The 27,135-nt window shown below is 38.1% G+C and overlaps 2 protein-coding genes across 2 annotated transcripts in view; both read left to right on the top strand.

Moving 5' to 3' along the window:
• Window positions 1–346: 346 nt before the first annotated feature.
• Window positions 347–19,409, top strand: LOC133531917 (spondin-2-like). The gene is made up of 10 exons (XM_061870343.1): window positions 347–700; window positions 1,619–1,803; window positions 3,026–3,240; window positions 4,000–4,206; window positions 4,775–4,981; window positions 6,275–6,538; window positions 11,605–11,770; window positions 12,055–12,109; window positions 12,930–13,083; window positions 19,227–19,409. Coding segments are annotated over exons 1-10 (1,545 nt in total). The 5' UTR covers window positions 347–698; the 3' UTR covers window positions 19,317–19,409.
• A 933-nt stretch (window positions 19,410–20,342) lies between these two features.
• Window positions 20,343–27,135, top strand: part of LOC133531939 (DE-cadherin) — a 384,560-nt gene continuing 377,767 nt past the window's right edge. Inside the window, exon 1 of the mRNA XM_061870377.1 lies at window positions 20,343–20,919. Within this exon, the coding sequence (XP_061726361.1) occupies window positions 20,844–20,919 (76 nt within the window). The 5' untranslated portion in view covers window positions 20,343–20,843. The remainder of the gene's footprint in view (window positions 20,920–27,135) is intronic.

The raw sequence follows: 27,135 nt of genomic DNA on the forward strand, positions 1-27,135 counted from the left end.
ATGGCACTTAAGACCATTTTGAGTTCACTGGCATGACTCAATGAAGTAACTATTTTTCAATTTTTCATTTTATAAGCGTAAACATTTTAAAGAGGGACTGGGCAGGCCATGTACGACGTTTGCACCCGCAGAGGCGGGCTAAACTAGCCACGGAATGGATGCCACAACGTAAACGTCGGCATCGTCGGCCTCAGAAGAGATGGCGGGACGACCTGGACGCATTTCTCAGCAACTGGACGGATGCTGCAGTTCATCGGGAAGATTGGAAGTCTAGGCTGGAGGGGAGGCGTTTGCCCAGCAGTGGGAGACTTTATATTAGGCTCTAAAAGAAGCTTATAAAGCTTATCGCGGGATCTACAGGTCACAGAGCCACTAGTAAGTATATTTAATTTACAAGCTAGCTATGTAATGAATGAAACTTCTTTAATCCTTACCAGGTCACAGATTACTTTATAATTTAAACCCAAAACTACAGCGTACAACGGTACGCCGCAACTAAAAACTGAAATTCGGTTTGGCATCGCTCCAAACGGACGCTTGGTATATTTTGAGCTGTGGAGACCGCATTTCGTGAACGTTATAACCTAATAGATTTCATCGGATTCTCGCAAATTGTACTGAATATTGGACTAAGGACCGGATAATTTACGTCTCTAAGTGGACAAAGTGCCGCCGAAGTGGATGCGAGGTGCTTTGAAATGTACGTTTGTGTTTGGTAAACAAAAGTGTGAACGTTATTGTCCATTTCAAATGAAGCTTAGATTTTCGACTACTGTGTATTCATAAATATGTCAAATATTGTTTAGTGTTTACTCCTGTGAAAGTGCTAAAATAGTTGGATATAACTTGTAAATATAATATGTGTGAGTAAGTTTGTTAGTAAACAACAGAGTGAATAGGCATCGTTTTAAAATTGGTCGCGTTCGGAATTTAAATTATTTGGTACATTAGGTTCAGCAGTGGTATCATGGTCGCATTTTTATCACCTGTCAATTCATGTGTCACTTTCGAACTTACATATTTGTTAGAGCGTGACAAGCATGGTGACAAATGATAAAGAGCCGACCATCTTAACCCTACAGTTTATAGTGTACAATTAACTTTATATTTAATTTTAAAGTCCTGGTAGACTGGTAGTGGATTTCACTTTCTAAGCCTGGTGATCGTTGACGTTTGAGTTTTTTTTTTAGCTATCAATATTGGGTATAATTACCTATTTGTGGGTTTATTTAGAAAAAAGAACAGTTTGAACTCTTGGCAGCTGGAGAACCAGTCCTGATGATAAATCTAGCATACCTAAATAGGTTCAGTGATAATGTACAGACGAAAGGAACTATACTGCAAACAAGTGAGGTCTTGGTCGGCAAATATTATGCTTGCATCAATACAGATCAGTGGCTCTTTGAGCTGTAGATCTCGCCAACCCCATGGATCCATCGTTTTAAAAAATCTAAAAACTCATTCGATGAAAAATATCTATGTAATTATCGAACCTGCGGGTTGAGAAATGCGACCTGAAGAGATGAACATCCGGACATACACAAAAATTTTCGCCTAAGCTGAAATATAGACCTACGCCTTCGCTTGGTCAGTTATTTTTGCAAATTAATTATTTCAGGTGCCTCAGATACGTTGTTTTTCTGACACTAAGCGCACTGGTTCTAACAGAAAAATGCAATCACAAGCCGATCTTAGTGCCCGACGACGTGGAGCCGCTGGACAACAACAATTTATTCACCATGACAGTGCAAAACATGGGGAAGGATGTCAACAATCTTTTCAAGCCGGACCAGCGATACGCCAGTAAGTTTTTTTAGGCAGTATCTGTGGCGGGTCTCTATTGTTTCCCATAGAGTTTTAAGTCATAATGTATTGTTTGTCCGCATTTTCGTTAGTCATTATTTGCTTTTTTTTCAGGGTTGATAGCCTTACGAAAATTCTGAGAAGTTAACGGTTTTAGAATTATGACTGATGATAATCTGACAATCATTACATTATGACTTTCAATAATTACGTCAAACAAAGGGATCCGGTCTGTGGCAAATAAACGTTTTAAGTTAACTATCCAATTGCAAAGAAGGTAATCTTACAAGGACATTAATATTAAAATTTGCATTTACCGCACGCCTGCAGTAATGTTGTAGTCTGCAGCAATGCAGCGCTACAATGCTGTTGCAGTTTGAAATAATGGGAATGTTATTTTTACAACGCCTACAAACGTGTCCAACGTTAGGCTTATGTCGATTCTAAAAGAAAGATCCAAAGCATTGCCATGACCATTTCTGTAGGCGCATTTTTAAGAAGAACTTACACATTCACCATTCACCAACTTAAGAGTGATTGATAGCTCAATTTGGATAAAAAGAAACGTAAACTAAGCATTATTTTTGTTTTGCATTAAAATTACAGTTCTATTGCCCCAACTTGTCCATCAAATACGTCATTTTAGTACAAAATTGGTACAATCACGTCTGAAAATATCGGTACAAAAAATGTGCCAAAAATGTACATACACTTCCTTAATATATAAGCAATAAAGTCGTGTCTACATATTTTTGGCACTTTTTTCGTATCGATATTTTCAGACTTGACCGTACAAAGCAAAGAACAAAATTGGGTTGTAAATTAGCCAATAGGATTAGTACCTATCTAGAAATAAGGAAAATGAAAAAAAAAAATATTGCAATTTGGTTTCTAATTTGTTTGGAGTCAACTAACTCTTTAATTGACTCCAAACTTAAAATACCTTTCTGAATTTTTAGTAACTCACGAGAGCGTCACTGCTATACACACACGAAACACGATACACACATATAGAAACACGATAGGGGTACTCCGGCGTCCCTCTTGGCGGTAACTAAATTCAGAAAAGTGTATCAACCTCTTAATACTGATTTGTCAGTAGAAAATGGCGCGAAATTCAAATTTTCTACGGAAGGACAACCCTTCACGCCTATTTTTTTTTTAAATTGCCGCCTTTTTCTACTGACAGAAATGTCTAGTCAAACTATAAGTTATATTTCAGTAACTATTAAAGCGAGCGACGTGAACCACACGTTCAGCTGGTTCATGATAACAGTCGAGGATCCAGACGTGGACGAGAGTGACTACGCGTTCAGGAGACAACAGTACGACGTGGGCACTATGAAGACTATGGATGACGACCATAGTAGTCAGTACAGCGACAAGTGTGCTAATACTGTGGAGAATATAGATAACACTGGCAAGATGGAGGTTTCGGTAAGATCATATTTGATATAATGTTAAACTGCGAGTGTAGTGGTAACAAAGGACTACCCGAAAACGGGACGTTGAGAACCAGGACGTGGACGAGAGTGACTACGCATTCAGGAGACTAGACTAGACAGGAAACTATGGACGACGACCATAGTAGTCAGTACAGCGACAAGTGTGCTAATCTGCTAATACTGTAGGGAACATAGATACCACTGGCAAGATGGAGGTTTCGGTAAGATTATATTTGAGAAGTAGCTGCCGACATGCTAATTCAGCTGTGTCACAAATGCGGTCGCAAATGCCGGCGCCGCATTGGTTTGTAGAGTGTACAGTCACGAGAGACGTTGTCCCTCGCGTACAGACGCTGCTTAAATCATGTGTCAAGACGTTAAAGGCGTCATTATTTGCTATAATGTTAACCCGCGGGTATGGTGGTAGCAATGGACGACCCGTAGACGGGGTAACGATTTCAAGAAATAGCGCCGGTAAAAATGTGAAGATCATAACAACGTAATGTGGATGTGTTGGTAAGATTCTACGTATTTACATAGTTCTATGACACCGCAGGACTTTGACGCCGTAATTTTTGTCAAAGATTATCGTCTTTATCATCGCGTGATTCTTTATAATTTCATAAAACCAACAGGCCTTCACTTTCCGCACTTAGCCCAAAAACGTGGGCCATTCTACGTGTTCGAAACAAAGTTATCTATCATGTATTGAATGTTAAACAAGTTCCACTATAACATATCTTCGTTGCAGGTCCATTGGCTATCCCCCAGTTCCAGTTCCCCTCTGCCTATTGCGAACAAAGTGCGAATTCGCGCGATGGTGGCCGAAAACGCACGGGCATGGTACATAAGCCCTAATTTGGACATCGTTTTGACCAAGGACAACGAACGGCCACTTGACATGCCGCAGTATGACGCCAAAGAGACTTGTAATTTGTGCAGCGAGGCGCGGTATGAAGTAAGTTCTACATAAACGTGCGCCCTCCAGACTGCACGATCTTCATCCATCCGAACTACGTGCCCGAGTCATCGGAGTCTGACGGCTTTCGTTTCTCCAATGATGTTCGGCTTAGATACCAGATCTTCAATCTCCTGGTTCCTACGAAGTCTCCAGGTTCCATCCTCTCCACGTGTGGGTCATAGGATTTTTCGGCTAAGCTCAACATAATCAATCCTTTTTGTATTCTCATCAGCTCTCGCAGTAGACATTTGATGGATGAATTTCAGAATCAGAATCAGTAGCATATTAAATCCTAATGCTAAAAAATGTCCCAATTTTTTTTATGAAAATTGTAATATCCTCTACGTCACGCAAATATAAGTAAAAAATTTTGTCACACTAAAACGTGACGTGATGGAAAGGATATTTTGGGACATCATTTTAAATGGTAGAATAGAGAATGCTGTCAATTCTGAGTAGAATGAGCCCTATAATGTCCAGATTTGTAAGAATCAGGTTTTCAATATTTATTTTTAGAAAACGCCCATTTTACATGCTACGCCTATGTTTCATCTTTTATTTACAGGTAATTTTCGAAGGCCAATGGTCCAAACTGACGCATCCACAGCAGTTCCCCTCGAACATGGATAAAAACGCGTACAGTTACATGGTGGGCGCGTCTCACGACTACGTGTTCACACTGTGGGAGCCCGACACGCTTGCCAGCTCAGGCCTGCAGGAAGCAGCGGAAAATTCTGACATGAATCTCTTGGAGAAAGAGATTATGAGTAAAGTGAGCCAATTGATTTTCATTACTGTATCCAAACAACAATGGGCGTCGCCAAGGGGGGCAGGGCGGGGCAGCTGACTGCACTATTCTAACGGTTATCAGCTCAACTATTACTCAACGAGGCAATACTAACAGATACAAACTCAATGGGGTCGCATCGTTTTAACAACTCCTATCGTGAGATCAGGTCAATGTCATTATAATATTGCATTGTCATCGATTTTTAGGGTTCCCTACCTCGAAAGGAAAAAACGGAACCCTTATAGGATCACTGTGTTGTCCGTCCGTCCGTCTGTCTGTCGGTCAAGACCTTTTTCTCAGGAACTCTGGGAGGTATCAAGCTGAAATTTATATGGAGCTGTGTAAATCAAACTTCTAAGCAACCAAAAGATACTGCCGTTTATGCCACAAATTTCCGCAAAAATTCGACACTCGCAAGGGAATCAAAACCTACAGGGAACTCCCGGAACTCAGAATCTTGAAATTTGGTACGAAGCCACGTCTTATAGCACAGATAAAGGAAAAATTGCGAAAACCGTAATTTTTTTGTCACATCATATAATAATAATATTTTTAATAATTGATATGACTCGATTGTCGTGATGGGTGAACTTTTACTTATACGAGTATACCTACAGGTTTGTACTGAACCCTCGATGCACGAGTCCGACTCGCACTTGGCCGACTTTTCATAAATATAACAAATTTCAGCTCAATCAAGAATACGAATTGCTAATTTTGAAGACAACTTAACTAAAAGGTGTACAAGTGCACATGTCATTTCTTCCAATTAGTTACTTTGGACAAAAAAATAAAATAACGAAAAATAAAATCAGGACAATCTTACACAAATCGACCTAGCCCCAAATTAAGCAAAGCTTGTATTATGGGTGTGACGATATAACACAAATGACTCAGGAACAAATATCTGTGCTCATCAAACAAATAAATGACCTTACCGGGATTCGAACCCGGGACAATCGTCTTCGTATGCAGCCTGCAGGGCTTCACTACCCACTAGGCAAGACAGGTCGTCAAGGAAGGAAGGATTGAAGCAGAATTAGAGATGAAAGTATTCCCTTAAAAACTCCGTGTTTAAAATTCTCTGCCTATACAGTAAAACCCGACTCTAAAAAGACCAAGTCAAAAACGCGTCTCAGGCATGAAAATGTAGGTACTTGAATAATTTGTCATACATTACAAGAAATTACAGAGACCACTGTAAAATGTTATAGAACGCAGGAAATTCTATTAAATGTGAGCGTATTAAGTTCTCCAGTTTCTCTTTACTTCCAGGTAGGCTATGGACCAGATAGCACCCGCACGTTGATCCGTGGACGCAGAAACGCGCACCCAAATATGTTTAGGCCGTCCCACGCACTCTTCCGAACGGACAGAACCCACCACCTGTTCTCATTGGTCATCGGGATCCAGCCGTCGCCTGATTGGTTCCTCGGGGTGCACAAGTATGAGCTGTGCACTGATGACGGCTGGCTGGAGTATGAGAAGCTGCCGCTGTATCCGTGGGACGCAGGCACTATGGATGGAGTTTCCTATAACGTAAGTATTTATTAAACGCAATCACTTATGTGATAGATTGCAAGAGCTGCAGTTTCGTGTAATGTATATTAATTAAATGTGTGTTTTTCTGGAGCATGCTGATTATTTCATAGGTATTATTTATTTTTGACGTCGGCGTTCAATTGTAAGTAAGTAAACACTGTATTGTATGACAAAAAAGAAATATTGATTACATCAGATAGAACATAGTTGTGTAGTACAAAGGCGAACTTATCACACATGGCCGGTGTTTATGAATCAGGATAGAGAGGGAAAAATCGGTGCAAGAGCGTTATAGGTGGTGGTCACTATGGTCTGCTAGAAACTTGAACCGCTCAGTTGTAATGCAGAGGATAATATGAAATATGGAAGACAAAGAAGCAAATTACAACAAATGTGTAGATTTTGCAGTAATAGCCACTGTTCTCTCACTATTCTCAATCATTGCAAAATGCAATCGGAAGATCAGCGCTAGAAGTAGCCAGTAACATGTTGCTTGGAGCTGTTCTTCTAGCATCCTAAGGTGATGCTATTTCGTAGCACTTTCTTCTTTGTACGTTTTCTCTTGTTTACGTTTTCGAAATCTTCTTATATGTAATTTGTTTCATTAGTGTTTCTACTTCAAATAAAAAATATTTCTATTTCAATGCAATTAATTATCAATAGAAAATTCTATTTGCGTATTTTCATTTAAAAGAGTAGGTTTCCTTTTCTTTTTTTTTAATTTGATAATATTGAATGCTACTCAGAATCGAGAGTATGTTTTATTAATAAAATAAACCAGGAGTTTCTATGTATCTGTATACATTGTTTATAAAAGCCTTAATTAGCTATTAATCGTTTGTTTTTATCTATAATATTTGTCAGAAAAGGATAAATAAATAAATTAATTGATAAAGACTTGTAAAGTTGTATGAATAATGGAGTTTAAGTGTAGGTCTTCACAAAGCTGACGCAACATATTATACCTACTTTTTCCTCTTTTAGTATTCTGAAAATCAGTAACAAGTTTGCATTTTATACGATATCCTTTTGTACAGTCAGCGTCAAATACTTTGTAGCAGTCAAAGTGGCCAAATAGTTCGGTACACCATACTAAATATATTGTGTATCGAACTATTTGGCTACTTTGGTTGCTACAAAGTATTTGACGCTGACTGTACTTACCAAAATAAAATCAGTATTGCGAACTTTCGCCAAAATAACAGATTTTATATGTTAATTCGTATCTTTCATTTGTCATGAATCTGCGTAATCCGTTAATTTCGACTCGTTGTGATATCTGTATTGTAAATATTTTCCAATTTTAAATGTTGACAGCACTTTAAAACATTTCACTCATTTCAGTTTTAATTTAAACATTTGTTGCCTAAAGCTGACATGTAGTGAAATTATATCAATTCTCTCAATACGATAACATAACCATGCAGTGATGCACAAATTAATGATCAATTATGTTTTCGTCTCTCGAACTTTAAGGGAAGGAAAAATTCAAGGAATTTCTTAATCGATAAGCATGCAATAGCGATGTTTTTTTTAAAGACCCGAGTTTGCAATATTCTTACCCCCGGAGTTACAGACAATGTTTTTCATCACACTTGCGAAGAAAAAACTAAATTTTAAGCGAAATAATTCTTAAATGCGGTGACATATCAAACATTCGTCCGCCATTTTGTAATTTCTTGGCAGGTGAGGCATCGAAGGCACAGACCTATTCGGCATTGAGCCACGATTAAATATTATGTAAAAATATTTTAAAAGCTGAAATATCATATTCATCAAATTATTTAATTTAAAACATAATCAAATATATTAAATTATATACGTCAGTATTTTCAAAGTAAAACTCATTTATGCTACTTGGTTTGTATGAAAAAGGGACAAAATTAAAAAAAAAAGCTAAAACTCCCTAGGTAGTTATAGCTTTTTTTCACAATCCATAACTCCCGCGGGAACAAAATAGGCCTTTGTCCTTCAGCACACCTGCATGAAATAAGATCTTTTTCGAGCAAGTGTTATGAAAAATACTTAACCTAAGGTGCCACCGAGAGCGGGGCAGTGCCCAAGCTGCCGGTGGTTAGGACCGCAGTACTCGTACTATCTGCGCCGTGACCAAGATTACCGCCTCCTGAATCTAACCTTTGAACCAGTCATCTTTTTTATTTTTATTATTTTCATCAGCATCACACTTCCTCAAAAAAGATCTTATTTCATGCAGGTGTGCTGAAGGACAAAGGCCTATTTTGTTCCCGCGGGAGTTATGGATAGTGAAAAAAAGCTATAACTCCCTAGAGAGTGATGGCTTTTTTTATTATGTCACTTATTCATACAAACCAAGTAGCATAAATGGGGTTAATTTTTAAAATACTGACGTTAATAATTTAATATTTGTGTTTAAAATTATTTAATTTGATTAATTTAACAGCCGTTTAATAGTTATTTGTACAACAAGAGAGCAAAGTTTGATATTTCTTCGAGTGCTTGTTTTGAGTCCCGTGCAAGCGAAAGATTCTATAATAGATTCACGAGCGTAGCGAGTGAATCTAATTTAGAATCTTGAGCGTAGTAAGGGACTCAAAAGCGCACAAGATGTAAATAACTTTGATCTCGTGTAGTACACAAAATTTTTCACGTCAGTCAGCCATCAAAAAATCCAACCTGAAAAAATGTAATCCAGACGAACGGATCACTATTTCACTCATGTTTTCTGAAGGTATTCTAACAATTAACTTTAATTACCGCAATAAAACAAAACGAAAGAAATTTCAATAAAATAATACGAAAATAATGAATTAACGAACATCAATTGACAGTTCAATGGACAACTTTTTTTTGTAAAAAAAAACTTTGTAAGATCCGGTCCGAATTGCGGATACTACTATTTGTCAACTATAGAGATCGATCGAGATCGTAGAGATCGTTAAAAGTAGTTAAGTAGAATTATTTACTGCGTAACAATTGCGTAAATTTGTATAAGTTCATTGTTTTGATTGTATAATAAAATACGTAAAATATGGTGTTTTTATTACATTTTAAACTTTTATTTCATTAATTAATTATTACGAATGCAGACTCGTAGGGTGCTGGAACGATGCGGTCTGACTTATTTCGGGGGTCTATTATAAACCGTCAATATACCGTTGAATTACGTATGCACTTTTTTTGTCTCTTTCTTTTTGCTAATGACGTGAAAGGGATAAAGACAATAGAATCCAAATATTTCGAACTTGTATTAGGCCCCGCACGTTGAAATGACATTCGAATCTAAAGGTCACTTGAATGTTATTTTGTCTCACTCGGTGAGCAAAATGCGATTTTGCTCACTGTTTTTAAGCAGCAAATTACCCTTGTTCGAGCTGCTGACGTGAAAAATATTTTTACATAATTTTCAATCGTGGCTGAATGCCGAATAGGTCTGTGCCTTCGATGCCTCACCTGCGAAAATTTCAAAATGGCGGACGAATGTTTGATGATATGATTGATATGTCACCGTAGTTAAGAATTATTTCGCTTAAAATTTAGTTTTTCTTCGCAAGTGTGACGAAAACATTGTGTGTAACTCAGGGGGTAATAATATTGCACACTCGGGTCTTTAATTCCCTCCAGCCTGCGTCTGTTGGGAATTGCCAATTTACCACCCTCGTACCCAAAATTTCACCTACCCCCTCGTTGCACAATGTACTATAGTGTGCCTTTACTCATTACGGAACAATGGTGTTCCGGATCTTTGGGAGGCGTGCGCGTTGTCGAAGCCAACACGTAGAAGCCCTTTCGACACTTCAATGGAATGTAAGGGGTACACGAGCGGATGCTGCCCTTGCCCGTTTACGTACGCACGCAGAGGCAACACCCGCCAGGGTGTTAGGTCTATTGAATTAATGAACGAATGAAATTGAATGAAATCATGCACGAGAAGGCTTTAACTTATATATTGAAATAAAAGCCCAACTATATAATCAATCAGCATATTCAATATTACAAAGTTTTGTGAAAGGAAAATAACGTTTGTACTCGTATCATAGTGCGGGGAAAACGTTCCATTTCTCACATGTCCCCAGATGAAAATAAATAAATATTAAAAATATTTTTATTTTTAGGTTTCAAAGAACAGTGATTGAGCACTCTTAAGTTAATATGTGTAAAAAAATTAGGGAAACCCGTCTTCTAACTAGAGTTTGAATTTTTCCGATTCAATCGTTATTTTTCGTAAGTAAATATTTTGGTCAGTTAATGTTATTGCTTTTAATATTCGTATTATTTTTAACAAAGTATGCAAATAACCTCCAATGGCACTCCGATAAATCTTAACGCCTAAACGACCATTACTTTATTTCAACTTGCCCCAAATGAAGATTATCAGGTTTTCTTTTGAACGATCTTTCCAAAACAGCCGGTAGATATAAATTCCCGTAATGGTTTCTCCGATTATCTGCGGAAATCGTTCGCAAACTTTACCACTTCATCATCGAGGATTAGTATAGATTATTTCGGAACTCGCGAACACAGATTGTATTGGAGACGGGTATTATTAACCTGAGAAACCTAATAAATAAGAAGTTGACATCTTAGTCTTGAGCAGCGCGCAGCGGTGATTTTTACAACAGTTGAAAAAACATATTGCAAATATAATTTAATATTTAACCAGTCCCAGTGTGTTTGTTGTCGAACCTTAAGATCAAGTTCGTCATACATTTACTATGGTGTACTTGATCTTAGAAAAGCGGACAGACTATACGAACATCCAATCTCATCACATACTTAAAAGATACTTAGGTTAAATAAACACACATTAAAATAATGATGTTAAACCTTCCTCTGGCAAATCAGCGTTTAAAAAGATACGGATGATGGAGACCAAAAGGTTGTAAAAACTCTTTTAAGCTAGTAAGTAGACCTAGCAAACCACTACAGCGCCGCCATTTTGACAAAAATCTAAAAACTTAATAAAAACATAATTATCAAAACCTGCTTACCAAATTTGGTAACTATCACTACAATTTCCAAGGAAAGGTAAGAACAATTGCGTCACGAAAAATGTTAAAATATATATCATATTTTTCTTACAGTCAACCAAGAAGAAAACGAACCCCCAAGAAAAAGTCGGCCGGGTGGCCCTGGGTTCGTTCGACAGGGAATCCCCCTTCTACCAGTTAAACCTTAACGACCTTAAACCCTTCGGTCACTTAAAGACGAGGCTGTTGGACGTTTACCCTGTCAAGGATTGCGAGGCAGGTAATACAAATAGGACACCTGAAACATGCCATTTTCTTATTTGTAGTCTTAATTTTTATTATGCGGCTGTCAATAATTTTGCTATAATCGATAGGAAAGGTTAAGAAAACATCTTGAGTAATTTCAATACAAAGGAGTGTTTTTAAATGATATCGTTAATTTATTACATTGAAAATAAACAAAATGCCATACCTCTCTCCTTATTTAGGAATACCTTTACGCCTTTTTAACATTCTCAATTCATCCTTCATGATCATATATCATATATTGATTCCTATTTTTAGATACAACTGAAGAAGAACAAGCAGAAAACTTGGAAACCAGTGTTCAAGAAGAAATGTAAGTTCATTATTTAGTATCTCATACGTAAAGTTCAATAGCAATGTAAACAAATATGACAGATTTTGTTAGCATTTGATATGTAACCTAAAACTCTTACTAAGGATGTTGGATATTTTCACTGAAATATTAGTAATCAACAAAAAAAATATATTGATAAAATATTTAAGTATACTAACTGCTGATAAGGCCATGGTTTCCCTTACGCAGTGGCTTACGTGAGCGAAGAACTCGCGATGCGACGCGGCGCGGCGGCCCAACGGCATTCGCGTTCACAACGAGATCGCCCACGTAGGACACTTCCATAAGTATCAAAGGATTGAATTCACCCGCGCCGCACCGCGCCGCGCCGCGCTGCTTCGCGTTCGCGAGTTATTCGCTCACGTAAGCCGACACCTTAGAATTTCTATCGAACTCCACTTTTAGGTACGAATAGACTTCCCAGTGCATTCAACTATATTCTCTTATATTTTTGCCCTTACCGTCTAATATAATAATAATTCAGCCTAGATAAGTCCCACGGCTGGGCGCAGACCTCCTTTCATGTGCGAGAGGGCTTGCGCTAAAGTCCCCACGCTGGCCCGATGCGGATTGGGGACTTCACATACACCTTTCAATGTTATCGCATTACTCTTACCATATCTTAAATGCTAAGCTGAATTATGATTCTTTATTTTACACCACGCCGGTAGCAAACAAGCATACGGCCCGTCTGATGGTAGCGGGCACCGTAGTCTATGGACGCCTACAACACCAGGGGTGTTACATGCGTGTTGCCGAACCTGCTACTTTAATCTGTTATCATGTAATTACTTTACAGGGAGGAACCTCAAGTTTCAGAGTCTCGTGAAGGCTGTGGCTTCACCGAATGGGAACCGTGGTCTCCATGCTCGCCTGAAGGTGATTGTGGTTACGGAAGGCAGTTCCGCGAGCGGTACAAGACAACTTGGAACCACAACTATAGAAGCCATATGGTACGTGCCGTCGGTAGATATCTTCATGTGGAGCTTTGGGGCGTTGAGTCAGCTGTCTCACACAAACGCAATGTATTTTGTATATTATGTACCTTTTTTTCAACGGTTCAAGTCATTATTGTAACAGAAAAATCTTCAGAAAATTCGCGTTTGTATGAGACAACGGTAGACAATTTCTTAGAATGCTCTCTTTGGTTTTCCTGCTCGGCTGAACGACTTGGAATAACAACTATAGAAGCCATAGCGAACGTGTCGAATTGTGGTTTCACTGTACGGGAACCATTGATGTAGGTAAAAGGGAACCGTGGTTTCCATACTCGCCTAAAGGAGATTCAAAGGTTGTGAATCACAACTACAGAAGCCATATGGTAAGTGCTGTTAGCTTATGTGGATGGAATTCGGCTGAGATTATGGCTCCAAAAGCATCTAATATCGGACGATTGTCAATACCGGTATTGAAATTCGCTATTTTCTGTGAATACCGGAGTTCAGAGAGTATTTAAATATATTTTTAAGGTAAAATCAGTTAAAAGTCAATGAAAATGGTCCGTCATTAATATTTTGTTACACATATTTTTAAAGAAAAATATTTAGAGAATCAAGGCGTTCATCGCCGCCATCTTAGAATGAATCTGCCACTCCCAAGCGGTGCGTATGCGTCCCTAATGTTGCCACATCTCGCGATAGGAATGGACAAAAAAGCGGTTGTTTCGTAGCTTCACATAACTTCCCTAGTTTCCTGGGGGCCTACCGCGAAAATCGAAGTTCGTCAATTGCGGGCATTTTTCTCTGTCACTCTAATAACGTCTTAGAAAGAGTAAAAAAGAAAGATCCCCGCAATCGGCGAATTCCGGTTTTCGCGGTAGGCCCCCTGAAGTAGACTGCGGTTAGGTTTTGGATCAAAGATGAACCGGAGAAACAACTATTGGCCTACCGTTTGACTATGCAAATGGTTAGGTATTATGGTAAGCTCTGGACAGAGTGGACAGGTTGAAGGATTAACTGCATGAAGCTGATTTGTATTATGTTAAGAGGAAAGGGGACTGCCGTTTCTCCATACCAACGTAGTCCCCGTTTTCCTATCTGGGTATTCTCGCCCATGAAGGGTTCCGTACCATTTATGACGTATTAAAAAAAACTACTTACTAGATCTCGTTCAAACCTATTTTCGGCGGAAGTTTGCATGGTAATGTATATCATATATTTTTTTTAGTTTTATCATTCTGTTATTTTAGAAGTTACAGGGGGGGGGGGGGGACACATTTTACCACTTTGGTAGTGTCTCTCGCGCAAAGTATTCAGTTTAGAAAAAAATGATATTAGAAACCTCAACATCATTTTTGAAGACCTATCCATAGATACCGTATGGGTTTGATGAAAATATATTTTTTTTAATTTTATGACGTATTAAAAGACAGTTTAGAAAAAATTGGTATTAGAAACCTCAATCTATATATCATTTTTAAAGACTGAAACACAAAAAAAAATTTTTGAGTTTCAGTTCTAAGTATGGGGAACCCCCAAAATTTATAGTTTTTTTTCTATTTTTGTGTAAAAATCTTAATACGGTTCATAGAATACATCTACATACCAAGTTTGAACAGTATAGTTCTTATAGTTTCGGAAAAAAGTGGCTGTGACATAATCGGACAGACAGACGGACATGACGAATCTATAAGGGTTCCGTTTTTTGCCATTTGGCTACGGAACCCTAAAAATCTTGAAGACAGGATATCACATCACTATTTAGTATATTATCGATCGCCACGACGCCATCTCTAATATATTTAACGAACTATTAAAGCGTTCCCTTTCAGTCCCTACACAATCTGAGGAGGTGAACCAATTATGTCACGCTTTTGAAAACTGTTCATAGATGGCGCTGTCGATAGCATTTGGAAACCGATACTGAAATGATTAGATTAGATTAGAGATTAGATGATTTATTTCATGAAAGACAATTACATGATAAATTTGCATTGATGTCAAAAATATAAGAATTTCTATCATGATCGTCAAAATAAAATAAAAATGAAAATATACATTTAGCTGTACATTATGGTACACATTCGAATGTAGAATTGGCTACTTGACAGTTTTTTGTAAATAATGTCAAACGATCTTGATTTTCCTGAGGATCAAATGTCTATATAGGCACTCATGGCATTTAAGCAATACAAAGGTCAGAAATGAGAGTTAAAGTCTGACGCTCGCACTCGACGATTGAAACGTCTCTAACAAAATGATAATGTGATGTGACGTCACATCACATAAGTCTGTCCTAAATGTATGGAAGATCAAGGAAATTGTCATTTTGAGCCTGAAATATTGCGTTTATGTGTATAGTTGTCATACAATTTATTTTTCAATAGAATGTAAGGAATCGAATGGTACCATTTTATTTTCTATTATTGAAAGACAAAAAAAAATGTTTTTTCTGAGACTTTGGAGCCTTGTAATTTTTTATAATCTCAATATAATTTTTTAAATTCCACTTTTTCATAATGGATGGCTCATTTTCTATCCATTAAACTAAATTTTGTTATAATATTCAACATGTGTCAAGTACCCAATTATCATTCTAGATATTAAATAGTAATTAATTAAATTACAAATTAAAATTATGACAAGGTTCCAGTTCGAGTTGCAATTCAAATCAGTCTGTAGAATTGTTGTAACCGCAGTCTCGGTAAGGGGAGGTCGGCGCGGCGCAAACCGGATTGCTGTTGTTGTTGCATTTCGACCCCAAGAGCATTCGCCTCATACGAACCAAAATAAATTACACTTTACAACACTTCCTGTATGGTCGTGAATAGTCTGCCCTGCCCTGAATCGATTCAGATCAGTTATTCTGCAATACAAGTATCTGACCAGAAGGCCTAGCCAAGAAGACAATCGTACATCGACAAACGCCAATTTCTATTCTAAAGTCACGTGACTATTGGCCATACATTATTTAAGATTGTCGTTTTCTATCAACGATTGTTATCTTAGCTAGGCCCCCAGCGGCAATAAGCGAGTAGATTTATGGTTTTTCTAGTTTCGGCAGTCAACTAGCCAGCAATGATAACTGAGAGCCTACCGCGAACATCAAACCTTACAATGTTGCACTAGGGTCTCAAAGGGGAAACTTGAACAAATGCCGTGTTTAATTTTAAACTGTCGTGTATTTAATGTATTTCTGGTAGTCTCCACACAAAACAAACCATCAAATAAAATAGAATAAAGTTTAAACCCTTAAGAAACTACGTTGAACTAACGTTCGCTAGTTGAGGGATGTTACCGCGCCATCTACCGGGACATTGAATAAACCAATTCCAATATGCGTTTCGTACAAACATCGAACGGTAGACAAGCCGATAAGAAAAACGATTTTCGATCTTCGAGGTAGGCTCTCAGCGATCGACATGTACAGTCCGCATCAATAAAATTGTAGCGGCTGAAATAACGCGCCAAAAATATATGCCATCCTATAAGTATAACATTCCTTCAAATCAAAAGTATCTGTTATAGTCAAATTGTTCTACATAGAGGGGAGGGACATATCTTATTTTTTTAAGCTGTGAGAGAATATATACTTTTGAAGCGTAGTTTGATCCGCTACTTTGGATGATGACTGTACCTACAGGCAACTTACTAGGATTGCCAGTTTTTTTGAGTAATATAGTATTTGGAGGTATAAAGGTAAAAAAATAAAGTATTTCTTTAGTTGGCCTATGAAGCCGATATGGTCCTGGGTTCGAATCCCGGTAAGGAAATTTATTTGTGTAATGAGCACAGATATTTGTTCCTGACTCATGGATGTTATGTATGTCATTGTCTGAGTACCCACAACACAAGCCTTCTTGAGCTTCTGGGACTCATTAGTCATTTTGTGTAAGAATGTCCTTGCATATGTTTTGTTTATTTTAGTCACAGAATAACTAATAGTACTTTTTAGTCTCAGTTTAAATGCAGTTGATAGGTCCTTACTTATTTAAGTTACTGGGCTATAACCGCGAAAATCGAAGTTCGTCAATTGCGAGCATTTTTCTCTGTCACTCTAATTACATCTTAGTGAGAGTAAAAGAGAAAGATCCCCGCAATTTGCGAACTTCGGTTTTCGTAGTAGCCCTCCTAGTTCTCTGGAGCAAACACTCGCTCGTCGATAACAGCAACACTGACAACTTTCCGACCGCATTAAAAATGACACATGTCTATTTGGATCTCATATTGAGTTACGACCTTTTGAATTTACATGTGAATTTTGCTGTGCAACTTCCTTTAAATTATCCGCGGTATTTTCTCTAGTTCGCATCTAGTTTTAGTGGTAAAACTTCGGGTGAAATGTATTGAGAGATGGCAGTGTATGAAGCCGACTCAAAGACAATGTTTACATATCGCTTTGCTTTAATGCCCAATCCGCATTTGGCTTGCGTGGACGTTTAGGGTATGTACGCACTGTGCGGCTGCCCGCACTGCGGATGACCGCTCAGCTAACCGGAACCTCAAAATTGTATGTAAACCGTATTACCTATACGCACTGCAATCCGGCTGCCGCCCATCCGCTCCGGTCGCTCGGAGCGCTGCGGCCCGACTGGCGGACAGCCGGACGGTAGCTGTGCGCACTACGCGGATCCACTGCGGTTGCCAGTTTGCGGATGCTCGCGCGCACGTGTACATAAATTTTGGAAATGGCTCAACCGCGCGGTCGCTGTACGCATTATGCGGCTGGCCGCGCTACGGCTGGCCGTCCGGTTGGCCGCAACTGCATCCGCAACCCGCGGTCAGCAGGACGTCCAGCCGCATTACGGCCAACCGCTAAGTGCGTATGTAGCCTTAGGCTAATAGGTTCACACGGCGTAAATTTTTCCCGTATACCGTATAATACTTAAAAAGTCGTTCACACGGCTAGACGGATTTCCCGCATAGACGTGAACGATTTTGTAAGTTGCCATACAAATTCTATCACAACGGTATTCGATAAAAACCCGTATACGGTACACAGCAAAAATTTACGCCGTGTGAACTTAGCCTTAGGCTATAGCATAGCCTAAACTAAACCTTTTAACATTTCATATGAGTTTGGCGTAAAGGGCAGAAAAATCATTCTCGAAAAAAATGCAAAGAGATGACTAAAAATTCGGTCAGTATTCTTATCAATATCATACACATCTTCCTAGCGTGGTCCCGGTATTTTGCCACGGCTCACGAAAGCGACTGCCATCTGCCATCCAATCCAGAGGGTAAAACTAGGCCTTGTTGGGATTAGTCCGGTTTCCTTACGATGTTTTCCTTCACCGAAAAGCGACTAGTAAATGATATTAATGATATTATAAGCCGAGGTTTGAACACGCGACCTCCGGATTGCAAGTCGCACGCTCTTATATACCGCTAGGCCACCAACGCTTTTGATTCTTATCATACACATACAAGAGGCTAATGAGAGGAAAGATGTTCCTAGCAATAGTTCGTATAGTAAACCCTCGGTACGCCGGAAGGTATAGACCAGTTAGTTGTTCGGAACTGTCAACTTTTTTGTTCTGAGAGGCGGATACAGTCCGGCAGACTGTTAATCAGTGGGCTCCTTAAGAGTCGTAAGTCCCCGCATACTTGTATAAATTCCTAAGTACCTACAAGTATAAATTCAATTCGAGTTTTGAACTCTTTAATATAAATAATAGAAAGCTCCAAATTGTAAATCACAAAAATTGGTCTGGGCCTTACGAGGATACAGTACAGGGTGACAAAATTTACAGCAAAAGTGATATTCCGACTAGGAAAAAATAGCAGGAAATTTTTTTGTCGTAGTCACGACTTAAACCTTATTTAATTTCTTTCCTCAAATCATTTTTTTTATTGTCACGTAGAGTCGGTCCAAGCTATCTCAGTGGCGTTTGAATGACAACTTTTGCCATGCTATTTGTTATTAAAATATGTCGTCTGTAATGACACTTCCTCACTTTATTCTGGCCATGGTATGTTCGAACGGGTATAACCCCGAGATGGTCCCGTTGGCACCAAGTCGGGGTCTGATGATGAGATCTTGGAGAAATCGAGGGAACTCTTCAAATGTTATAGGTACATGTATGGCGCTATTGGTAATTTTTATTTGAAGTCGGTTTTATTTTTTGTTAAAAAGTTTTTTTTAACTTTTGTTGCAGAATCATGGATCTGATCGTGAAGAAAAGTGCATAGTGGACCAGAAACAAAGGGACACGGAGTACCAGTCGTGCTATGTTGATTGTTATTAAAACTTAACGGGAGAACCTATGTAAAATCGCATTTATAATGAAAACTTGCAATTTTCAGTGAAAATCATACAATAAAAAAAATTACTCAAACTCTACTGTAGTTTCCTTTTTGTAACCCGTTAATAATTATATGTATCCTATTTATGTGTTTTGATGGTTGATGTCCAGTCTACGGTAGCTTCCTACCACCGTCCCGCATGTAATCGGCAGGGGATTCATGCTCAGATTGCTCAGGGCTCACACCCTTGAACGGTAGCACAATGCACGGTTTCAGAGGATTTTAGAGGAAAATACAATAAAATAAAATTTCCTTACGCTCCCTTCCGAGGTTTTTTAAAGGGACTACTGTATGGAGTTCCTCAAAAAAAGAATAAATAGAAATACTTATAGATAGGTATGATTTCTTAGAGGAAACAATATTTGCAACCGCCCATGGGCTGTAGTGACCGCTTGACCAGGCGGACTGTAGGCGGTAGTATTATTAGTTATTCTGTGCTGTAGGTACAACTACTCGTTTGCGAGGTGGTACTAAAAAAGCCAGAGATGTCGATTTTAAACGTCATAATTAATGTTTTTTTTCAGACTACATTAGCAAACATAATATATAAGGAATATTTCAACCAATTTACGCAAATCCTTAACAAATTATACACCTAAACCTTCCTTAAGGATCACTCTAACGATAGGTAAAAACCGAATGAAAATCCGTTCAGTAGTTTTTGAGTTTATCGCTAACATATAGACATACAAACAGAGACGCGGCGGGGGATTTTGTTTCGATAGTGATAAGTCCATGAAAAACTTTCTTCCTTAATTTATCAACTGCAAGAAAGTTATATTTTACCCTGCGCCGATAGATATAGCAGAGACCCGTGTGACAACCCGCTTGGAGGATAGAAATCCAGTTTTCTTGTTTTTTGCGCGAAAACAAACCGGTTCCGTCGCCGGCTTGACCGCCATCTTGGAGTGTGCGTGCCTTCTTAAGCCAACACGAGTACAAACAATGTTGTTTGTGGCGGTTGAGTATGAAGATAGACGCGGATCGCGCATGCTCCGCGCGGCACAACGGCTGCATAGCGCGCGACCGCAACTTGTTGATTGTTCACTCACTTCGCGCCAGTCTGTCGCGAGCGATGCGTCGGGAGGTTGTGTCTCGCGTCGCTGCCGCTCTCGCCAACTTCGAACTTATCTATCGGAAATATGTGAAGTTTCCGAACTTAAACTCGTGCAGAACTCCCGTACCGTTCGCTTTTAATAATGTTTAGTTATCGTCAGACGTGTTTAAAGTGTAGTATAGAGTATTGAAACTTAATAGGCTCACCGTTCCACTTTACCTGTGCTCGTCCCACGACCGTGCGAAGCAGCTACCTTATCGGATAAATAAACGAACATTTTTCAAATGGATGTGCTCGAGTTCTGTGATAGTGTGCGTGGTTTGTGCGATTACGAGACCTCGTGAGTGCTTCAGTGACAAGTCGCTTTAGCGACGTGTAAGAAATAGTAATAAAGTTAAGTTATACTTGAAGAATGTGGCGGGAAAGTCGATTGGCAACGTTGCTGCTGCTGGGATCGCTCGCAGTGGCGTCGGCGCAATTCAATAAAGGTACTACCTGTGAATGCTTTGTTCTAAAGCCTTTGTTACGTTCTCGGAATAGTTTATTTTGAATTAGGAACAGCGGAACGTGATGTCTAGCGTATTCTTTTTGACACGTCTCGGTTTGCGTATAATGCTTAGGTGAGTTGAATCGTTGGAGCGTTGGCAGTGACCTCGAGTGGGTTCGTTTACCTCGCGGTTCGCGTATGCCGGTTCTACCCCGGTAAAGTTCATCGGGTACTTTTTTAAACTTAAAATTGAGGCATAAGATGAAAGTTAGGCATTACTTAAGTTACTGAGTAATGCCTAACTTTCAAGAGACAGTTTTATTTAAGTTACTGAGGGTAGAAGTTGTTTTCATTACGTTTGCTTTTAATATCACATCGGCGTTGAGGCAGTGGTGATACCTAGCTGATTGTACTTCCAATTCCTAAAGGAGTAATAGGTATTTTACAGTACATATGGGGCTACTTTATAGCACTAGTGCGAGAAGTAGCATATTATGTTACTGTGTCGAACATTTAAAGGGCCATATGTACTGTAAAACATTGTACGATACATGTGCGAATAGGTAATTCGCAACTCGTGTCGATTTAAAACACTCCCTTCGGTCGTGTTTTAATTTATCGCCACTCGTTTCGAATTTCCTATTTTTCGCACTTGTATCGTAATGTACTATTTTAAATTAGTACCTTTAATACGGAGTTCACAAGTCGTTTTTTATATCAAGCTGTAAATACGAAATAAGAAGTTTTATTCTAAAATAAATATAATAAAAATGCTGTCAGGTAGATTGTTATTAAATTGAAATTGTTATATAATTAATATGCTTAGATAAACTCGTTGTTAATAGAATAATAGATTAGATAATAGGGTAATAATGAAGAGTCTTCACTGGGATGTTTTGCAACTTTGCAAATGAATGGAATTCTCACACTGTCGATAAGGGGATACTAAAAAAGTTTGGGAAGCTGTCTACCTGAGCTAACGGTGCATTTGCCTGAGACGTTGTATAGTAGTATTCAATATAGAGGTAGAACCTATACTCTGTATCTTTAGGTACATATTTAAATAAAAGTAAACAAAATCTACCCTCAAATGGCTCCTTAAGCCAGTAGAGGGAAGATGAAAACATTACATGATCAAATAATGTAGGTAAAAGACAGGCGGTTTTGTATTTGGATGGTTAACCAAAAAAAATATAACTACCCGAAAATTTACAAATTGTATGTTTATTTTTATTTAAATAACTAAAGATACAGAGTATAGGTAGAGATAATAAGACCAAGGTAAGTCTGTAACAATTTTGATAGCACACACAATGCAAGTGTTATTTTAAACGTCAAACTTCTATGAATTAGATTATTATGACGTAGATATAAATAACACTTGCACTGCGTGTGCAATCAAATTAATTTATTTTGTTTTTTATTTAAACTATTCATTAAGTATTAAATATTCAGAAAAATTGATATTAAGCAGAACATCTCTAACACATTTTTATCGTTGAATCGAAGTCATGAACTTCTTCTTCTTCTTCCTCGCGTTGTCCCGGCATTTTGCCACGGCTCATGGGAGCCTGGGGTCCGCTTGACAACTAATCCCAAGATTTGGCGTAGGCACTAATTTTTACGAAAGCGACTGCCATCTGACCTTCCAACCCAGAGGGTAAATTAGGCCTTGTTAGGATTAGTCCGGTTTCCTCACGATGTTTTCCTTCACCGAAAAGCGACTGGTAAATATCAAATGATATTTCGTACTTAAGTTCCGAAAAACTCATTGGTACGAGCCGGGGTTTGAACCCGCGACCTCCGGATTGCAAGTCGCACACTCTTACCGCTAGGCCACCAGCGTTTTTCGGTAGTAAAGTAGGCATTTAACGGTGTATTCATCTTATTACCTAGAACTGAATAGTGAAACCTAACAAACGGCTCTGCAAAGGCAAAACCGCCAAGTTATTTCCACGAAATGTCTAGACGGTTTCCACTAAACAGGTACCCTAGGTATCCTAGGTTAGATAAGTGCTTATTTCCTGCGTCCCGTCCCCGTATCAAAGTGACTGCATTTTAGTGTTATCAGTGGATAGATAGGTTGATACGATATCGGCGCACCCTACCTTTATAAAAATAAATGCATACGTAGGTGTAGATATACCTTCTCTTCTGGAAATAATATGTAGGTGCAAATAACCTATATATACCTACCCGTAAATATAGGTTATTTTTCATGATAATAGAGAACAACACGAATGTGACTGCTTACCATCAGGCGGGCCGTATGCTTGTTTGCCACCGGCGTAGTATAAAAAAAGAAGCCTTTTTTACTTGTTGTTTAAGTTTAATTTTATTTATTTAATCTTTATTGCACTATACATGAAGGTACACATGGCGGACTTAATGCCTTAAGGCATTCTCTACCAGTCAACCAATGGGTTAAACCAGAAAGATTAAGAGATTTATATATATTTAGGTAAAATTGTGTTGCCAGGTTGCCAATTACCAATTTTAGGTAGTTATAGGCAGTCTATCTTTACCCCTAGTGTAAATTTTTTCGACAGCGACTTCGCTGTCGAATAAATTGACAGTAGAGGTACTGTACTGCTACCATGAGTTGACTTGACGTTGACTATACGCTTGCGACTGCGGAAACTTTATTGCAGTCCATATCGCCCACAAATAAATGAAATGTATTAGTGCGATTGAGTTCATGCAGTCGCTAGCGTAAATGTCAAATGCCAACTCATGGTAGTCGTGGAGGTATAGATAAAACGACAGAGTAATAATTATGACTATTATGAGTCATTTGTGACAGACAGTAGGTAGTCGTCGACTGTGATTTTCATACTAGCTATGCATTAATGAACCGGAGTAAATGCAGGTACAACCTTGGGCAAAAGTAAGTACTAACTTACCTACCTATAGTACCTATGCATAGGGATTTAGGTATAGTCTGACTATTAAGGCCTGTGCACACCGGGTGCGTGTGCGTAGACGTGCACGTGCCCGTTGTAATATACATATCCTTATAAGAGACGGCACGCTGCTTGCGTGAGGCGAGTTTTTTATACAGAATTTTTCGCGATTTCGAGGTTAGCTCGATAGTAAAAGTTGTTCAGTATGACCTGCATATTCACCCCTTAGACTCTAAGGCTTAGAGGCTTAACAAAATCACACATCATCTTCAGTAATCTTAAATTCAGACATTTGGGTACATAACATAACATACCTATTTGATATTAACCCATTATAACATCATCTTTTTGTATATTTTTTTCATATAATGAATTCTTATTACTGTAAGGAGGCGATCAGACAGTAGTAAAAATTCATCATATGAAAAAAAAAATACAAAAAGATGATTTTATAAGGGGTTAATAATAATAGAGGGTGAGGGGTGGGGGTAATGGGTCTGGAATCGTGTATTTTTTAAGAAAATCGTTCCCAAAAGGTAAAACGGGACCTTTTTATTGAGACTGCTGTCCGTTTGTCACCAGGCTATATCTTAACAAAAAATACTAAAAAGTACGGAACCCTCGGTGGACGAGTCCGACTAGCACTTGTCCTGCTATTTAAAAATCTTAACCGTTAAAGGTGTGCCATTCTATAATATAGAGACTACCGTATAAGTAGTAGGGGTTATTCTTCCAAAAATAAAAATTAAATATTTCATAAAATATTTAATTTTTCGTCCAAATACTCCAAAATCGATCTTAAATGTTTTAGGTTGTACCATCAGCCGTAAAACTGCATGGCGACTTTATCAATGAATGCATTCATAATTTCTCCTTGCAATTTCGCAGCTCACTGTATACATTGTTAGTGTTAACACAATGCCACTTCTTTATATAAAAGTTAAAACTTAAGGCAGATATAGATTTGGGTTGCTTACTTTAATCAAAATTGTATTGTTAAATAGCATAGATATTAAATATCTTACATGTAATCACTGTTGATGGGTCACATTTCCAAGCCTTTTGAGCAATAAGCCAAGCTTTGCCTCAAGTGTTTCCCGACTTTATCTCGACTTGCCACTGGACTGTTGCCAACTGGGAAAAGAGATGCTTCTTAAATATGCCAACAAAGTTGCTGCGAAAATTGTGTAGTGTGTGTAGAAACTACTAACTTATTGAGTGTATAGGTCGAAATTTAATTTACCTGCCTTTAGTTTGAGTCTGTAACAACGATATATATAATATAATCAAGTAAATGCCCTTACCTTAGATATTATTTAAATGTTGCGTATTCGTACCGCCAAGCTACCGATTCTCATTTGCTTAACCACGGCAAACTAAAGGTCAAAACACACACAAGGATCCCTTCATTTGCACGTAGATTACACACATTATCTTAGTATGAATCACAATGACTCAAACACTTCAACGGTAAACAACACTAGAGCATTGTGCATTATCAAAATTGCACCTTAGCTTTATCAGAATAATGATGACAATAAAATAATTTGAAATGTAACCTACGACAAAGGAGGCTAATTTTCACATGAAACATTTTTGAAAGTACTTATCTACTACATACCTATTTAATTCGTGTTTATGTCTTCGAATCTAAAATGACATGTCTGTAAAAACATAATTCCTAGCTCCAGGTCTATTTAACGAAGACCGTGACTTTTATATACACGTTTTAAGTTAAGTACTAGGTATTGTAATGACGATGAATGGTTTCCAAATGGATGTGCTTTTCTCAAGCAACGGTGTATACCTATAGGTCTTTGAAAACGAATAAGGGACTTCAAAAAATGTTTTTGATAAAGTAGGTACATATTTTCAGAACAAATCGTTCTAAAAGAAAAAATGTGTGAGGTGCTTCTCGAACTTTCGAATCATGGGTCCAATAAACTTGAAAGCTTAGTCTTAAAGATTTTTTATGCTTTCGTTTTTTAATATAAAAAACTTCTCTCTAAGAGATTAGGTTTCGTTTTTAGGTCCTGTCTAATTCTATTATTGTATCCATGTACAATCACGGACTTTTTGGCCATTAAGGGTTAGCTTTACATTGGACATTTCATACCGTTAGTATAGACAACCAAATTAGCTTGAATCCTAACTGGCTCAACAATTAAAGTCCGCGACTGACAAGGAAAGGTACCCAACTGTCCGGTTAGGATTTGATTTATATTTATATATGTTATAGAGTAGTCTAAAATAACAGACACGTATTTTTTTTTAGCTTCCGGAACACAACCTATTGGGAGAAATTGTCCTCCAAAGTACTAAAAAATTACTAATTCTTCTAACTCCTTAGAAAGTGATCCTCAAGCAACTTGCTAGTTAATGGCTGGTTTGAGTATTTGTTTGAGAGAAGTTAAAAATAATGAGCACGTGTTTTGTTATATCGGCTGAAACTAATTTTTTCCAAAAAAAAGGACATTCGAAGTTTTATAATATCTTATCGCTAAATATACACATAAAGACGGGTGTTTTTTTAGGAAAACTTGAGTTTAAGCAGATATAACAAAACACGTGTTCATTATTTTTTCCTGCTCTCAAACATATGTTATGAGTACTCATATATTCTAGCCATTAACTAGCAAGTTGCTTGAGCATCACTTTCTAGAGGAGTTAGAAGATTTAGTAACTTTTTAATACTTTGGAGGACAATTTCTCCCAATAGGTTGAGTTTGGGCAGCTAAAAAAAATACGTGCCGGTTATTTTAGACTACTCTATAACATATATAAATAAAAATCAAATCCGAACCGGACAGTTACTTTTCCTTGTGAGTTCGTAGAAGCAAATTTTTCATATGCCGGCCTAAGTGCCTGCTCAAATTTATTACAACTTACCTGAATAGGTAGACAATATCTGGCAGACCGATATAAAATCTCAATAATGCTCGTTTTCCCATAGATATGACCTTGCTACATCGATTTTTTGCCCCCGAAAACCCCTATGTAGCAAATTTTATCGAAATCTCTAGAGCCGTTTCCCAGATCCCCGAAATATATACGTATATACAAGAATTTACAGCTTACTTGGATAGGTAGACATTTGACTTTGTCCAAACAAAGTTTGATGTCGGGCGAAGGTCGAGTGAAGGGGTAACTTATGAAACTAGACTAGAGTACTAGACATACTAACGGCCCGATTCGACGATTGAGATACGATAACGATAAGTTCTCATTTAGATATCGTTTGTATGTCGTATAATTGACAGAAGCAGCTCGATTCGACCAACCAATGTCTCTTTGACGTTAGAAATATCGTAGAT

The sequence above is a fragment of the Cydia pomonella genome, chromosome 2 (genome assembly GCF_033807575.1).
Source record: "Cydia pomonella isolate Wapato2018A chromosome 2, ilCydPomo1, whole genome shotgun sequence".
In the NCBI taxonomy this organism is placed as follows: Eukaryota; Metazoa; Arthropoda; class Insecta; order Lepidoptera; family Tortricidae; genus Cydia; species Cydia pomonella.

Coding starts and splice junctions, on each gene's coding strand:
- LOC133531917 (XM_061870343.1), top strand. Junction 3,241..3,999: donor CTGGCAAGATGGAGGTTTCG/GTAAGATCATAT, acceptor TCTTCGTTGCAG/GTCCATTGGCTATCCCCCAG. Junction 6,539..11,604: donor TGGATGGAGTTTCCTATAAC/GTAAGTATTTAT, acceptor TTTTTCTTACAG/TCAACCAAGAAGAAAACGAA.